Source organism: Crinia signifera, chromosome 7 (genome assembly GCF_055691185.1).
Source record: "Crinia signifera chromosome 7, ASM5569118v1, whole genome shotgun sequence".
Classification (NCBI taxonomy): domain Eukaryota; kingdom Metazoa; phylum Chordata; class Amphibia; order Anura; family Myobatrachidae; genus Crinia; species Crinia signifera.
In genome coordinates, this window is record NC_139223.1 from 677,167 (window position 1) to 695,080 (window position 17,914).

The 17,914-nt window shown below is 50.5% G+C and overlaps 1 protein-coding gene across 3 annotated transcripts in view; it reads left to right on the plus strand.

Annotated features, from left to right (window-relative positions):
- Positions 1-17,914, plus strand: part of STK36 (serine/threonine kinase 36) — a 142,780-nt gene that overhangs the window by 105,764 nt on the left and 19,102 nt on the right. For all 3 annotated transcript variants that reach the window (XM_083152182.1, XM_083152181.1, XM_083152180.1), the window contains exons 22-24: positions 1,484-1,558; positions 3,083-3,242; positions 4,644-4,791. In XM_083152182.1, the coding sequence (XP_083008308.1) occupies positions 1,484-1,558; positions 3,083-3,242; positions 4,644-4,791 (383 nt within the window). The remainder of the gene's footprint in view (positions 1-1,483; positions 1,559-3,082; positions 3,243-4,643; positions 4,792-17,914) is intronic.

The window sequence follows — 17,914 nt, forward strand, 5'->3', positions numbered from 1 at the left end:
GGGTTGATCTCAGTCGAATCCAAATCGCTGGGCCTTCAATCTGATACCAGGCTGGATCCATATGGGTTAATTGGTTCCAGGGATATTGAGGTTAAACCGTTTTTTTTTTTTTTTAGAAGGCTCATATAAAAATGTACACTTTTGGGGGCATTGCTTAAGGGACGCTACAAGTGGCAGTATGTGGGGGCATTACGCATAATGTGTGGCTTAATGTGTAAGGGGCATTATGGTGTGCAGCATCATGTGTAAGGGGCATTATGTGTGCTGCATCATGTGTAAGGGGCATTATGTGTGCAGCATCATGTGTAATGGGTACTATGGTGCGCGGCATCATGTGTAATGGGTACTATGGTGTGTGGCATCATGTGTAATGGGTACTATGGTGCCATCAAGCAAGAACTCCATAGTAATGAGCACGTAGGTAAGCAGCACTTATGTGGCAAATATGTAATGGGCATTACGGTATGTAATGGGCATCATGATGTGTGGCACAATGTGTAATGGGCATTATGGTGTGTGGCCTTATGTGTAATTGGCATTACGGCGTGTGGCTTTATGTGTAATGCGTATTACGGAGTTTGCTAAAATGTGTAATGGCCATTACTGTGTATGGTCTAAAGTGTAAGACCACACCACTTTTTGTGATGCCACGCCTCCTTCCCATGAGTCCACGCCCCCTTTTTGCTGCGCGGCATAGCCGCGCAAAGGTCCCCCTGCTATTCTGTCTGGATCTGAGACCACCCATTAATTACATAATTCTAGATTCGCCTATGCACCTCTCTGGACGTTCGTTTCGCCGTTAAAAACAGGCTTGTTCACCAGTGTGGTCATTTGTTAAAGTGTGCGCTATATGTAGCCGACACTTCCTCCGTACATACTGAAACATGATTGGTCACTATACCTTGGGTTTCCTCCCTCCATCAGTTCTGTCCAATAAGTGGCAGGCTGAAGTCACTTCCCTGTACTTAATCGTGTAGTAACACGCTACGCGTGTGCCGCCGCAAGTTAGGGGAATCCGGTCAGTGGCGTAACCAACTGTCCACAGACTACAATTCCCAGGATCCTCTGCTCCGCTGGCTAGCGTTGTCGTAGCTACATAATATACTGAGTCAGTTTGGCTATTTTTTGCATGAACTGTCTTGCGCGTAATCCTATGTGGAATTCCAATCTATGGCCTTTTATTGGCTTTTTATACAAGGATCAGATCAGGATGTCTTAGGTAACTATAATGGTTTATAGCATAAGTGTGATCATCTTAGCATGGTTATGTCATTTTTCTCATTCTATGTCTGCAGCAATCTTTTATTATACACCAATAAAAATTACATAATTTTAACAGAAAAAGTTAGTGCCCCTAAAAAGAGTTATCTTTTTTTCTTCTAAACATATGGTTCTCTAGGGAGAACTCTACTCCTCAGTCACATGACTTACACTACGCCCGCTGACACGGAGACACAGGCGATAAATACTCTCTATCTTCCAGTTACAGTGCTCCCCTCCTCTGGGATCAGGCTTATACGACTGGACCTTTCACCTTTTACTTCAACAAGTCAGCCAGGTAATGTCTGTGGGGGTGGCGCCAACGCACCGGCCAGGTCTGTGGGGGTGGCGCCAACGCACCGGCCAGGTCTGTGGGGGTGGCGCTAACGCACCGGCCACGTCTGTGGGGGGTGGCGCTAACGCACCGGCCACGTCTGTGGGGGGTGGCGCTAACGCACCGGCCACGTCTGTGGGGGTGGCGCTAACGCACCGGCCACGTCTGTGGGGGTGGCGCTAACGCACCGGCCACGTCTGTGGGGGTGGCGCTAACGCACCGGCCACGTCTGTGGGGGTGGCGCTAACGCACCGGCCACGTCTGTGGGGGTGGCGCTAACGCACCGGCCACGTCTGTGGGGGTGGCGCCAACGCACCGGCCAGGTCTGTGGGGGGTGGCGCCAACGCACCGGTCACGTCTGTGCGGGTGACGCTAACGCACCGGTCACGCTCACATCTGTGACGCTAACACATCAGTAATGTCTGTGTTGGGGGGGAGGTTCTAACACCGGTAATGTCTGTGTGTGTGTGTGTGCGCGCGCGTGCATGTGTGTGTGTGTGTGTGTGTGTGTGTGATGGGTTACTAATACCAGCTAACATCTGTGTGGGGGGTGCTAACACTATATTCTGTGTGTGTGTGTATGTATATATATATATATATATATATATATATATATATATGGATCCCCCATCAGCGCACAGATTAGGGCAGCACCTCTGAAGGATCCTCTGTTAGACAGGATCAGAGAAACAGATATGAAAAAAAGAACGGGGTTTCAGAGGGCGCTGAGACAGTGAAACAAATTCAGTTCATGTATAATATTTAATACATAAAATGGGTAAAATGTACATAAAAACACCTTTCAAGGTGTGACAGTATACACAAATTGTTTTTTCCAAGTGATTACAAAAAAAAATCCTGGTACATTGATAGATTTGTTCTGAAGAGAAAGCCCAAAGCGTTTCGTCATGACAATGACTTCATCAGGGGCAACAATATGACCGAAAAAGCTATGGGTATATCCGATATTGAGAACCAGAAACGTATTTTCAAATAGAATCCAGATATGTGGCATCCAAAAAAGCACAATTGTGTATTTCTTCAAACAAAATTAGTTTAGCCACAGCAGTGTAAGGCCCTCCAAATTAGAGCTTCAGAGGGAAGGTGCATACTGCATGACTCCACAACAGAGTCTCTGTTGTACAGTATATAGTATATGGAGTGTACTATATATGTGTGTGTGTATGTATGTATGTATGTACAGTATGTATGTGTGTGTGTGTGTGTATGTATATATAATATACAGTACACTGCACACGTTTGTGTGTATGTATACTCTGCACACGTGTGTGTGTGTGTGTGTATGTATGTATATATATAATATACAGTACACTCTGCACACGTGGGTGGGTGTGTGTGTGTGTGTGTGTGTGTGTGTGTATGTATACTCTGCACACGTGTTTGTGTATGTATACCCTGCACACCTGTGTGTGTAACTGGCTTTGTGTTATTGTGTAACCCTGTGTGTCGCTCTGTGTGCTGCATTAGGACAGATCGCTGTGCCCGGCTCTAGCAGACGAATGTGGCTCCCTGTGGCACAGTGTCTGCATACTGCTTCGCTTCTCCAGCCCAAGAGCCCAGCTAGAGGGTGACACACCGCGTGGCCAAGAGCTTCCACAGCCACATTGGACTCTGCTGTCTGTGCGTGGTAAGTGGAGGAAGGGGGCAGTATGCCATGCAGCCTATGGAGGAAGGGGGCAGTATGCCATGCAGCCTATGGAGGAGGAAGGGGGCAGTGCAGCCTATGGTAGAGTGGGGGCAGGGTGCAGTGCAGCATATGGCGGATAAGGGCAGTACGCAGTGCAGCATATGGCGGATGGGGGCAGTGCAGCGTATGGAGGAAGGGGGCAGTACGCCATGCAGCGTAAGGAGGAAGAGGGCAGTACGCAGTGCAGCCTATGGCAGAGTGGGGGCAGTACGCAGTGCAGCATATGGTGGCAGTACGCAGTGCAGCCTATGGCAGAGTAGGGGCAGTACGCAGTGCAGCCTATGGCAGAGTGGGGGCAGTACGCAGTGCAGCATATGGTGGATGGTGGCAGTACGCAGTGCAGCAAATGGCGGATGGGGGCAGTACGCAGTGCAGCATATGGTGGATGGGGGCAGTACGCAGTGCAGCCTATGGCAGAGTGGGGCCAGTACGCCGTGCAGTATATGGTGGATGGGGGAAGTACGCAGCGCAGCATATGGGGGCAGTACGCAGTGCAGCCTATGGCGGAGTGGGGGCAGTACGCAGTGCAGCATATGGTGGATGAGGGCAGTATGCAGTGCAGCATATGGCAGGTGGGGGCAGTTCAGCGTATGGAGGAAGGGGGCAGTCCGTAGTGCAACCTTTCGCGGATGGGGGCAGTACGCAGTGCAGCATATGGCGGATGGGGGCAGTACGCAGTGCAGCCTATGGCGGATGGGGGCAGTACGCAGTGCAGCCTATGGCGGATGGGGGCAGTATGCAGTGAAGCCTATGGGGCAGTATGCAGTGCAGCCTATGGCGGATGGGAGAAGTACGCAGTGCAGCCTATGGTGGATGGGGGCAGCACGCAGTGCAGCATATGGCGGAATGGGAGCAGTACGCTGTACTGCATATGGCGGAATGGGGGCAGCACGCAGTGCAGCATGTGGCGGATGGGGGCATTACGCAGTGCAGCCTATGGTGGATGGGGGCAGCACGCAGTGCAGCATATGGTAGATGAGTGTAACATACAGATGGAGCCGGCCTCCGCCCAGGACCCCACGCACGAGATGCTTGCGCGCCCCGAGTCCCCGTCGCCCTGACCGACCCCTGCCCGTCTCCCTGAAGCGGAGACCTGCAGGGAGACGCTGCCCAGCCGCTGTGATACTTCGTCCCAGTCCCTATCGCTGGCGCTCGCCAGAGGAGAGGAGAGGATCTGGCGGGCGCCGGCATTGATGCCGGCTCCATCTGTATGCAGCCATAGTACATCTATACTGGTATATGTGTGTTATATACGTATGGCCACATCCCATTCCCATGTGATGACTGGGAATGGGGCCTTCCATAGCTGCACCACTAACGCCAATGGTTTTGCTGTTGTAGGAGTGGTGACGTTCCTCCACCTGGCTCTGGTGACCTCCGCTCAGGACCCCGGTCACTTTCTCGGCCTCCTCAGAGTTCCTGGGAGCGTTGTCATGACAGCACTGAACCGATTAATGAGCCCCAGTTTCCTGGGTCATGTGACGGAAGTGTAAGATGTTTGTACTGTCATTGTGTAAATATCCCCATCATGTACATGTCACTAGTACAGAATATACACAGATGGCTGGCCTTGTAGCATGGGCCTCTCACAGGTGTTACATACATGTAGCATGGGCCTCTCACAGGTGTTACATACATGTAGCATGGGCCTCTCACAGGTATTACATACATGTAGCATGGGCCTCTCACAGGTATTACATACATGTAACATGGGCCTCTCACAGGTATTACATACGTGTAACATGGGCCTCGCACAGGTATTACATACATGTAGCATGGGCCTCTCACAGGTATTTCATGCAGGTAGCATGGGCCTCTCACAGGTATTACATACATGTAACATGGGCCTCTCACTGGTATTACATGCGTGTAGCATGGGCCTCTCACAGGTATTACATGCGTGTAGCATGGGCCTCTCACAGGTATTACATGTGTGTAGCATGGGCCTCTCACAGGTATTACATACGTGTAACATGGGCCTCTCACAGGTATTACATGTGTGTAGCATGGGCCTCTCACAGGTATTACATACGTGTAACATGGGCCTCTCACAGGTATTACATACGTGTAACATGGGCCTCTCACAAGTATTACATGCGTGTAGCATGGGCCTCTCACAGGTATTACATGCGTGTAACATGGGGCTCTCACAGGTATTACATGCGTGTAACATGGGACTCTCACAGGTATTACATGCGTGTAGCATGGGCCTCGCACAGGTATTACATACGTGTAGCATGGGCCTTTCACAGGTATTCCATGCATGTAGCATGGGCCTCTCACAGGTATTACATATGTGTAACATGGGCCTCTCACAGGTATTACAAGCGTGTAGCATGGGCCTCTCACAGGTATTACATACGTGTAACATGGGACTCTCACAGGTATTCCATGCGTGTGGCATGGGCCTCTCACAGGTATTACATGCGTGTGGCATGGGCCTCTCACAGGTATTACATACATGTAGCATGGGCCTCGCACAGGTATTACATACATGTAGAATGGGCCTCGCACAGGTATTACAGATGGGGCAGGTCCCATCCTGGCTGGCGGATCGCCAGAACGTCCGCGCTGGCGACCCGCCAGCAGCCGCACCAGCGAATACACTGAGACGCGCGTGCGTCTCACGCGCGTCTCAGTCTCCGTCGCCAGCGCGACGGAAACCCTGTCCGTCTCCGCCTCAGGGAGACGGACGGGGTTAGGGGGGGATGCGGGCAGGCGGCGAGGACCCCGGGTTGCCGGCGGGGACCCGGGGGAACGGATGGAAGCGCCGTCTCGTGCGCGCCCGTCCCCTTCTCACCCGACGCCAGCGCCATCCCCTGCCAAGATGGGACCTGCCCCATCTGTACATACATGTAGCATGGGCCTCTCACAGGTATTACATACATGTAGCATGGGCCTCTCATAGGTATTACATACTTGTAGCATGGGCCTCTCACAGGTATTACATACGTGTAGCATGGGCCTCTCACAAGTATTCCATGTGTGTGGCATGGGCCTCTCACAGGTATTACATACATGTAACATGGGCCTCGCACAGGTATTACATGCATGTAGCATGGGCCTTGCACAGGTATTACATGCATGTAGCATGGGCCTTGCACAGGTATTACATACATGTAGAATGGTCCTCGCACATGTAGCACAGGTATTACATACATGTAGCATGGGCCTCTCACAAGTATTACATATGTGTAACATGGGCCTCTCACAGGTATTACAAGCGTGTAGCATGGGCCTCTCACAGGTATTACATACGTGTAACATGGGACTCTCACAGGTATTACATATGTGTAACATGGGCCTCTCACAGGTATTACAAGCGTGTAGCATGGGCCTCTCACAGGTATTACATACGTGTGGCATGGGCCTCGCACAGGTATTACATACGTGTGGCATGGGCCTCGCACAGGTATTACATGCATGTAGCATGGGCCTCGCACAGGTATTACATACATGTAGAATGGGCCTCGCACAGGTATTACATACATGTAGAATGGGCCTCGCACAGGTATTACAGATGGGGCAGGTCCCATCCTGGCTGGCGGATCGCCAGAATGTCCGCGCTGGCGACCCGACAGCAGCCGCGCCAGCGAATACACTGAGACGCGCGTCTCAGTCGCCAGCGCGACGGAAACCCTGTCCGTCTCCGCCTCAGGGAGACGGACGGGGTTAGGGGGGATGCGGGCAGGCGGCGGGGACCCCGGGGGAACGGATGGAAGCGCCGTCGGAAGGGGACGCGCGCGTGTCCCCTTCTCACCATCGCCATGGAGCTGGCGGGGGATGGCGGCTGGCGACGCCAGCGCCATCCCCTGCCAAGATGGGACCTGCCCCATCTGTACATACATGTAGCATGGGCCTCTCACAGGTATTACATACATGTAGCATGGGCCTCTCACAGGTATTACATACATGTAGCATGGGCCTCTCACAGGTATTACATACATGTAGCATGGGCCTCTCACAGGTATTACATGTGTGTAGCATGGGCCTCGCACAGGTATTCCATGTGTGTAGCATGGGCCTCGCACAGGTATTCCATGTGTGTGGCATGGGCCTCTCACAGGTATTCCATTTGTGTGGCATGGGCCTCTCACAGGTATTACATACATGTAACATGGGCCTCGCACAGGTATTACATGCATGTAGCATGGGCCTTGCACAGGTATTACATGCATGTAGCATGGGCCTTGCACAGGTATTACATACATGTAGAATGGTCCTCGCACAGGTAGCACAGGTATTGCATACATGTAGCATGGGCCTCTCACAGGTATTACATACATGTAGCATGGGCCTCTCACGGGTATTACATACGTGTAGCATGGGCCTCTCACGGGTATTACATGTGTGTAGCATTGGCCTCTCACAGGTATTACATGCGTGTAACATGGGCCTCGCACAGGTATTACATGCATGTAGCATGGGCCTCGCACAGGTATTACATGCATGTAGAATGGGCCTCGCACAGGTATTACATGCATGTAGCATGGGCCTCTCACAGGTATTACATACATGTAGCATGGGCCTCTCACAGGTATTACATACATGTAGCATGGGCCGCTCACAGGTATTCCATGCGTGTGGCATGGACCTCTCACAGGTATTACATACATGTAACATGGGCCTCGCACAGGTATTACATGCATGGGCTTTGCACAGGTATTACATACATGTAGAATGGGCCTTGCACAGGTATTACATACATGTAGCATGGGCCTCTCACAGGTATTACATACATGTAGCATGGGCCTCTCACAGGTATTACATACATGTAGCATGGGCCTCTCACAGGTATTCCATGCGTGTGGCATGGACCTCTCACAGGTATTACATACATGTAACATGGGCCTCGCACAGGTATTACATGCATGGGCTTTGCACAGGTATTACATACATGTAGAATGGGCCTTGCACAGGTATTACATACATGTAGAATGGGCCTTGCACAGGTATTACATACATGTAGCATGGGCCTCTCACAGGTATTACATACATGTAGCATGGGCCTCTCACAGGTATTACATACATGTAGCATGGGCCTCTCACAGGTATTACATGCGTGTGGCATGGACCTCTCACAGGTATTACATACATGTAACATGGGCCTCGCACAGGTATTACATGCATGGGCTTTGCACAGGTATTACATACATGTAGAATGGGCCTTGCACAGGTATTACATACATGTAGAATGGGCCTTGCACAGGTATTACATACATGTAGAATGGGCCTTGCACAGGTATTACATACATGTAGCATGGGCCTCTCACAGGTATTACATACATGTAGCATGGGCCTCTCACAGGTATTACATACATGTAGCATGGGCCGCTCACAGGTATTCCATGCGTGTGGCATGGACCTCTCACAGGTATTACATACATGTAACATGGGCCTCGCACAGGTATTACATGCATGGGCTTTGCACAGGTATTACATACATGTAGAATGGGCCTTGCACAGGTATTACATACATGTAGCATGGGCCTCTCACAGGTATTACATACATGTAGCATGGGCCTCTCACAGGTATTACATACATGTAGCATGGGCCTCTCACAGGTATTCCATGCGTGTGGCATGGACCTCTCACAGGTATTACATACATGTAACATGGGCCTCGCACAGGTATTACATGCATGGGCTTTGCACAGGTATTACATACATGTAGAATGGGCCTTGCACAGGTATTACATACATGTAGAATGGGCCTTGCACAGGTATTACATACATGTAGCATGGGCCTCTCACAGGTATTACATACATGTAGCATGGGCCTCTCACAGGTATTACATACATGTAGCATGGGCCTCTCACAGGTATTACATACATGTAGCATGGGCCTCTCAGGTATTACATACATGTAGCATGGACCTCGCACATGTGTTACATACATGTAGCATGGACCTCGCACACGTGTTACATACATGTAGCATGGGCCTCGCACATGTTACATACATGTAACATGTGTCTCACACATGTGTTACATACGTGTAGCATGGGCCTCGCACGTGTGTTACATACGTGTATCATGGGCCTCGCACGTGTGTTACATACGTGTAGCATGGGCCTCGCACGTGTGTTACATACGTGTAGCATGGGCCTTGCACAGGTACTACATACGTGTAGCATGGGCCTCGCACAGGTATTGCATACATCATGTAGCATGGGCCTCGCACAGGTATTCTATGCGTGTAGCATGGGCCTCTCACAGACAGGGCTATTTTTCGGCAGGAACTCAGTTACTGAACCTCTAATTCATACTAGATTTTGTCACTCCTGACCGGGAGAAGCCTGGAGAGGAGAGCACAAGGTTAATGCCACCAAGCCCTGCCCCTGTGACAGTCAAAGGTGGCAATTTTGCGGGTCCTTGGCTTGGGGGAGGGGCTAAAACACACGAAATGACATGATTTGCATCATTTTCGCCCCGCCCCCTCCCACAGACCCGCAAAATTCGTACTCTAATAGTGCAGGGACTGTGGGGGCGATGCAGGAGACTTGCCCAGCTTCCAGGGGGACTGGGAGGGGGACCCGATTTGCGGGAGCCACACGGCCATTCCGTATGCTCTAATTAAATATGACATCATCAGCATCTGGGTTCCTGAACCTGTTCTGGGCAAAAATGTACTTTCCATAAGATAAGTTTTATTTTATAGTCACCTGTAATTTCCTTTTTTTAATTTAATCGATCCGCCCCCAGACCCAGAGTTCCTGGACCTATTTTTCCAGAAGAATAGTACTGATTCTAGGGCATTGCACTTGTCCTAGGAGCACACACTCAGTGATACAAGGCCGAGCTGTCAATATCTGCACCTATCTGATCTAATACCACCAAGACACTGGCTATCATTAAGATGTGGTTAGAGGTTATATCGCTGCTGCTTACATAGAAGCTGCAGATACCAGTTATAGGGTAATGCTGTCCTAGGACGCAGTGTTAGATAATCTGCAGCATCATCGGTCGGCTGTCATGGGGTCACTCAGGTAATCTAGAGGCACTAGTTTCAGGGAGATTATAGTTGGTAGTAGAATTTTGCACAGCGCCCTATTGAGGGGGCATGTCATGCTCCACCCAAAGGGCGTGTCTAGTTCCATATATGGAGAGATTGTGAAAAGAGATTGCACCTAGAAGAGGTGTGTACTGCTAAATCTTTAAAATGACTTACAGTATATCTAAATGTAGATGAGCCCCAAAGCAGTTAGTGAGAGCTACTATACTTGGTAATGTGCTGGAAAATGGCGCTGATTATTTAATGTAACTGTATCTATCTCTCATTCCTTTTTTTCACCAAAAATATAACCGTGTAATATGGGCTAGGAGAAATGAGGGAGATTGCTAGACTAATGAGGGAGAGAGGGAGATTGCTGCTATTTCAGGGAGTCTCCTGCAGAATGCAGGGGGGGAGGTAACTATGATGTAACAGTGTACTGTAGTCTAGGTGACATGATGGAGATTGCTAGACTAATGAGGGAGAGGGGGAGATTGCTGCTATTTCAGGGAGTCTCCTGCAGAATGCAGGAGGGGAGGTAACTATGATGTAACAGTGTAATGTGGGCTAGGTGACATGAGGGAGAGTGCTAGACTAATGAGGGAGAGAGGGAGCTTGCTGCTATGTCAGGGAGTCTCCTGCAGAATGCAGGAGGGGAAGTTACTATGATGTAACAGTGCAATGTGGGCTAGGTGACATGAGGGAGATTGCTAGACTAATGAGGGAGAGAGGGAGCTTGCTGCTATGTCAGGGAGTCTCCTGCAGAATGCAGGAGGGGAAGTTACTATGATGTAACAGTGTAATGTGGGCTAGGTGACATGAGGGAGATTGCTAGACTAATGAGGGAGAGAGGGAGATTGCTGCTATTTCAGGGAGTCTCCTGCAGAATGCAGGATGGGAGGTAACTATGATGTAACAGTGTAATGTGGGCTAGGTGATATGGGGGAGATTGCTAGACTAATGAGGGAGAGAGGGAGATTGCTGCTATGTCAGGGAGTCTCCTGCAGAATGCAGGAGGGGAGGTAACTATGATGTAACAGTGTAATGTGGGCTAGGTGATATGGGGGAGATTGCTAGACTAATGAGGGAGAGAGGGAGATTGCTGCTATGTCAGGGAGTCTCCTGCAGAATGCAGGAGGGGAGGTAACTATGGTGTAACAGTGTAATGTGGGCTAGGTGACATGAGGGAGATTGCTAGACTAATGAGGGAGAGAGGGAGATTGCTAGGCTAATGAGGGAGAGAGGGAGATTGCTGCTATGTCAGGGAGTCTCATGCAGGAGTGGAGGTAACTATGATGTAACAATGTAATGTGGGCTAGGTGACATGAGGGAGATTGCTAGACTAATGAGGGAGAGAGGGAGATTGCTGCTATGTCAGGGAGTCTCCTGCAGAATGCAGGAGGGGAGGTAACTATGGTGTAACAGTGTAATGTGGCTAGGTGACATGAGGGAGATTGCTAGACTAATGAGGGAGAGAGGGAGATTGCTGCTACGTCAGGGAGTCTCCTGCAGAATGCAGGAGGGGAGGTAACCATGATGTAACAGTGTAATGTGGGCTAGGTGACATGAGGGAGATTGCTAGACTAATGAGGGAGAGAGGGAGATTGCTGCTATGTCAGGGAGTCTCCTGCTAAATGCAGGAGGGGAGGTAACTATGATGTAACAGTGTAATGTGGGCTAGGTGACATGAGGGAGATTGCTAGACTAATGAGGGAGAGAGGGATATTGCTGCTATGTCAGGGAGTCTCCTGCAGAATGCAGGAGGGGAGGTAACTATGGTGTAACAGTGTATGTGGGCTAGGTGAAATGAGGGAGATTGCTAGACTAATAAGGGAGAGAGGGAGATTGCTGATATGTCAGGGAGTTTCCTGCAGAATGCAGGAGGGGAGGTAATTATGATGTAACAGTGTCATGTGGGCTAGGTGACATGGGGGAGGTAACTATGATGTAACAGTGTAATGTGGGCTAGGTGACATGAGGGATATTGGTAGACTAATGAGGGAGAGAGGGAGATTGCTGCTATGTCAGGGAGACTCCTGCAGAATGCAGGAGGGGAGGTAACTATGTCTAGAGGCCAGGATATTTCCTGGCCTCTAGACATAGTTACCTCCCCTCCTGCATTCTGCAGGAGTCTCCCTGACAATGGCAGAGACACACACCCCCTCACGCCCCCAAACATCACCAGACTTCCAATCACTGACAGCCTGTAGCCGAACTATGTCTGTCATTGCAGGAACCATCGCACATTTACAAAGCGGCTGCTGCACTTCCGATAATCGGACCTTTGTGACAAAGCTCAGCCAACCATATCTGAATGAGGAGCACATGTCTCCATGTTAGACAGCTGCATCTTAGTTACAGGGGAATAAGCGGTATATGTACTAAGCAGACCTCTTGCCGGCTTTAACCGCTGGATTTAACAGAGCAATAGATGCAAACCCCGCCTCTTACTATTGCCAGTGTAAAATCACAGCTCAAAGCCTCAGAGAGCCTCATTCAGATCTGTTATCAAGGCTGACACACAGGTGGGGCAGATGTAACAGGTGCAGACAGAGTTCAAACTGTAATCTTAATTGCAATTTAAAATGAAAGCAGACCATAAAATAACTCCCCCCAAAAGGTTACTCCCTCTGCACATGTTGCATCTGCCCCACCTGCAGTGCAGCATGGTTTTGGGGTCGAGAGGCCGATCCTCAGATCATAGCTGCTGCATATATTATCCGTCAGCTTTCCTTGAGGTCGTAAGCAAATCGTATGTGTCATATGCAGGTCGTTCTGATGCTGATGTATGGCCAGCTTTAGAACTAGATGGAACACCTTGGCCCCTGTCGGTCAGTATTGAATCACCCCCCCCCCCCCCTTCCCTTAGTGTGCCCTGACTGAAGAAAGCTGGGAAACCACTGTACTATGGCATGATTGTAGAATGTGTCATAAAAGGGATGATTGTCTATCTTCTATAAACCCGCCCCCAGATTCCAGGGAAAGTAGCCTCCTGGAGGTGGGCTTGTAGAAGACAGGCAAGGTGAGCGCTGTGTCTGGTGTTGCGGCAATGTCCGTATAACACAGGGTATGACAGTCAGCACATATATTAAACTAGCTCAGTGGTTGCAAAACTTACTTGACTCATGGCACCCCTAGGAAAAAAACTTTTTATTGCCAAATTTTGCCTACCTGTCATTATTTAGTTCTGTGGTGGTTTACAGTTGTGCTTGTGTTTGTCCACATGATTTATCATTGGCAGCCACTAGCGCTGGTTTTGCCCATAAATAATTAGATTTGGTACTGGACCACCAACCTAAGACACCCCGGCAAGAGTCAGGTGGCAACCCAAGGGAACCACTGTTGGGAATCACTGCACAAGCTGAAGTAGCCAGCGTCACCTGGTTTTAAATATTCAGGTTATTACGTTATCAGCGAGTTGGATGTAACTGTCAACAGTTTATAAATAATTAGCAGCTCTTCCAACACACCCATGAGGTGGCTGCACTGTGTCGTTTTTTTAATGGGGTTTCGCCAGTAGCCCTAATCCCCAAATGCTGTACAGTATGTGATTATATCTAAGGTGTTAAATCTCTGTTCCAGGGTAACGTGGTGCAGCAGAGGGTGTGTAAGGGGCAGGGGCTTCATGTGCTCAGTTCTCAGGTGTGGCATGTCTGCACCAGGATGAGCTCAGCGTTGGGGCTTCATGTGCTCAGTTCTCAGGTGTGGAATGTCTGCACCAGGATGATCTCAGCCTTGGGGCTTCATGTGCTCAGTTCTCAGGTGTGTAATGTCTGCACCAGGAGGAGCTCAGCCTTGGGGCTTCATGTGCTCAGTTCTCAGGTGTGGAATGTCTGCACCAAGATGAGCTCAGCCTTGGGGCTTCATGTGCTCAGTTCTCAGGTGCGGAATGTCTGCACCAGGATGAGCTCAGCCTTGTGGCTTCAATGCTCATCTCTCAGGTGTGGAATGTCTGCACCAGGATGATCTCAGCCTTGTGGCTTCAATGCTCATCTCTCAGGTGTGGAATGTCTGCACCAGGATGATCTCAGCCTTGGGGCTTCATGTGCTCAGTTCTCAGGTGTGGCATGTCTGCACCAGGATGATCTCAGCCTTGGGGCTTCATGTGCTCAGTTCTCAGGTGTGGCATGTCTGCACCAAGATGAGCTCAGCCTTGGGGCTTCATGTGCTCAGTTCTCAGGTGTGGAATGTATGCACCAGGATGATCTCAGCCTTGGGGCTTCATGTGCTCAGTTCTCAGGTGTGGCATGTCTGCACCAGGATGATCTCAGCCTTGGGGCTTCATGTGCTCAGTTCTCAGGTGTGGCATGTCTGCACCAAGATGAGCTCAGCCTTGGGGCTTCATGTGCTCAGTTCTCAGGTGTGGAATGTATGCACCAGGATGAGCTCAGCCTTGGGGCTTCATGTGCTCAGTTCTCAGGTGTGGAATGTCTGCACCAGGATGAGCTCAGCGTTGGGGCTTCATGTGCTCAGTTCTCAGGTGTGGAATGTCTGCACCAGGATGATCTCAGCCTTGGGGCTTCATGTGCTCAGTTCTCAGGTGTGGCATGTCTGCACCAGGATGAGCTCAGCCTTGGGGCTTCATGTGCTCGGTTCTCAGGTGTGGAATGTCTGCACCAAGATGAGCTCAGCCTTGGGGCTTCATGTGCTCAGTTCTCAGGTGTGGAATGTCTGCACCAGGATGATCTCAGCCTTGGGGCTTCATGTGCTCAGTTCTCAGGTGTGGCATGTCTGCACCAGGATGATCTCAGCCTTGGGGCTTCATGTGCTCAGTTCTCAGGTGTGGCATGTCTGCACCAGGATGAGCTCAGCCTTGGGGCTTCAATGCTCATCTCTCAGGTGTGGCATGTCTGCACCAGGATGAGCTCAGCCTTGGGGCTTCAATGCTCATCTCTCAGGTGTGGCATGTCTGCACCAGGATGAGCTCAGCCTTGGGGCTTCAATGCTCATCTCTCAGGTGTGGAATGTCTGCACCAGGATGAGCTCAGCCTTGGGGCTTCATGTACTCAGGTGTGGCATGTCTGCACCAGGATGAGCTCAGCCTTGGGGCTTCATGTGCTCAGTTCTCAGGTGTGGCATGTCTGCACCAGGATGAGCTCAGCCTTGGGGCTTCATGTGCTCAGTTCTCAGGTGTGGAATGTATGCACCAGGATGAGCTCAGCCTTGGGGCTTCATGTGCTCAGTTCTCAGGTGTGGCATGTCTGCACCAGGATGAGCTCAGCCTTGGGGCTTCATGTGCTCAGTTCTCAGGTGTGGAATGTCTGCACCAGGATGAGCTCAGCCTTGTGGCTTCAATGCTCATCTCTCAGGTGTGGCATGTCTGCACCAGGATGAGCTCAGCCTTGGGGCTTCATGTGCTCAGTTCTCAGGTGCGGCATGTCTGCACCAGGATGATCTCAGCCTTGGGGCTTCATGTGCTCAGTTCTCAGGTGCGGCATGTCTGCACCAGGATGAGCTCAGCCTTGGGGCTTCAATACTCATCTCTCAGGTGTGGCATGTCTGCACCAGGAGGAGCTCAGCCTTGTGGCTTCAATGCTCATCTCTCAGGTGTGGCATGTCTGCACCAGGATGAGCTCAGCCTTGGGGCTTCATGTGCTCAGTTCTCAGGTGTGACATGTCTGCACCAGGATGATCTCAGCCTTGGGGCTTCATGTGCTCAGTTCTCAGGTGTGGCATGTCTGCACCAGGATGATCTCCGCCTTGGGGCTTCATGTGCTCAGTTCTCAGGTGTGGAATGTCTGCACCAGGATGAGCTCAGCCTTGGGGCTTCAATGCTCATCTCTCAGGTGTGGCATGTCTGCACCAGGAGGAGCTCAGCCTTGTGGCTTCAATGCTCATCTCTCAGGTGTGGCATGTCTGCACCAGGATGAGCTCAGCCTTGTGGCTTCAATGCTCATCTCTCAGGTGTGGCATGTCTGCACCAGGATGAGCTCAGCCTTGGGGCTTCATGTGCTCAGTTCTCAGGTGTGGCATGTCTGGACCAGGATGATCTCAGCCTTGGGGCTTCATGTGCTCAGTTCTCAGGTGTGGCATGTCTGCACCAGGATGATCTCAGCCTTGGGGCTTCATGTGCTCAGTTCTCAGGTGTGGAATGTCTGCACCAGGATGAGCTCAGCCTTGGGGCTTCAATGCTCATCTCTCAGGTGTTTAATCTTTCCTTCACTTGATGGAGCTTCAGCTTCTTTCTTTTTTATCTCCTCCTCCACTTCTCTTTTGAGCTGTAATGCGTCCACCATGTCGTCATTTGGAGTAACTTGTATGATTTCCTCCTGCTGGCCGCTCATTACATGATTATCAAACGAGCTTGGTAAAAAGCTGTTTAGTAGATCTGGAAAGACTACTGATTAAGGAGGCTAAGACATGGTGGGACATCAAAAGCCTGGATAGTTATATTGCCTGTGGAAGGGTGCCACGAGGATTACCCTGCATAGGTTTAGATAATGACCAATTTATGAAGTAGTGGAATCATATTTTAGATAAAAGTGCTCTGGAACGAATGCGTTTACTCCTGTCAGAAAAAAAGAAAATGTTGATTGAAGTTGAGAAAAATATTGTTGCGCTCACACCTGTCTTGGATCAACTCTGTGATAAAGTCTCTGATTTCAGCAAAAGTTTAAATAGATAAGAAGGTTACCTCTATTGAAAATAAAGTTTCTGAGGGTTAAGTCTCAGAACGGTCTTCTCCTGGTTCACCTCATACCTCTCCGATCGCTCCTTCTCCGTCTCCACTCCGAGCTCCTCCTCTCCTACTACCCCCCAGCCAGTCGGTGTTCCCCAAGGGTCAGTCCTTGGCCCTCTCCTCTTCTCCCTCTACACCACCTCTCTGGGCACCCTCATCAGCTCCTATGGTTTTCATTACCACCTTTATGCTGATGATACCCTAATCTATCTCTCCTCCCCCGACTTATCCCCATCACTCCTGTCCAAGGTCTCCGAATGCCTCACGGCCATCTCAGCCTGGATGACCCAACGCTTCCTGAAACTAAACATGGCTAAAACTGAACTTCTAATCTTCCATCCCCCGAACATCCCCTCTTCTCCCACTATCTCCATCAGCATTGGTGAAACCGAGATCACCTCCACCGACCAAACGCGCTGCCTCGGTGTCATCATTGACTCCTCCCTCTCTTTCACCCCCCACATTCGTGCTCTCTCACAGTCTTGCCGCTTTCACCTACGCAACATCTCACGCATCAGACCATTCCTCTCCACTGACGCGACCAAAATTCTCATTCACTCTCTTGTCATCTCCCGCCTTGACTACTGCAACATCCTTCTCTCTGGGCTACCTCTCACCCGCCTCGCACCTCTCCAATCCATTCTTAACGCTGCTGCTAGGCTCATCTTCCTCTCCCGCCGCTCTACCTCCGCCTCCCCCCTCTGTTTATCTCTTCACTGGCTCCCCATTCCTTTCAGAGTTCTCTTTAAACTCCTCACCACCACCTACAAGGCTCTCTCCTCCTCCACAGCTCCCTACCTCTCTTCACTGATCTCTATCCACACTCCCTCCCGTCCTCTTCGCTCCATCGCTGACCGCCGACTGACCTCTCACCTAATCACCTCCTCCCACTCCCGTGTCCAAGATTTCTCTCGCGCTGCCCCCCTGCACTGGAACAACCT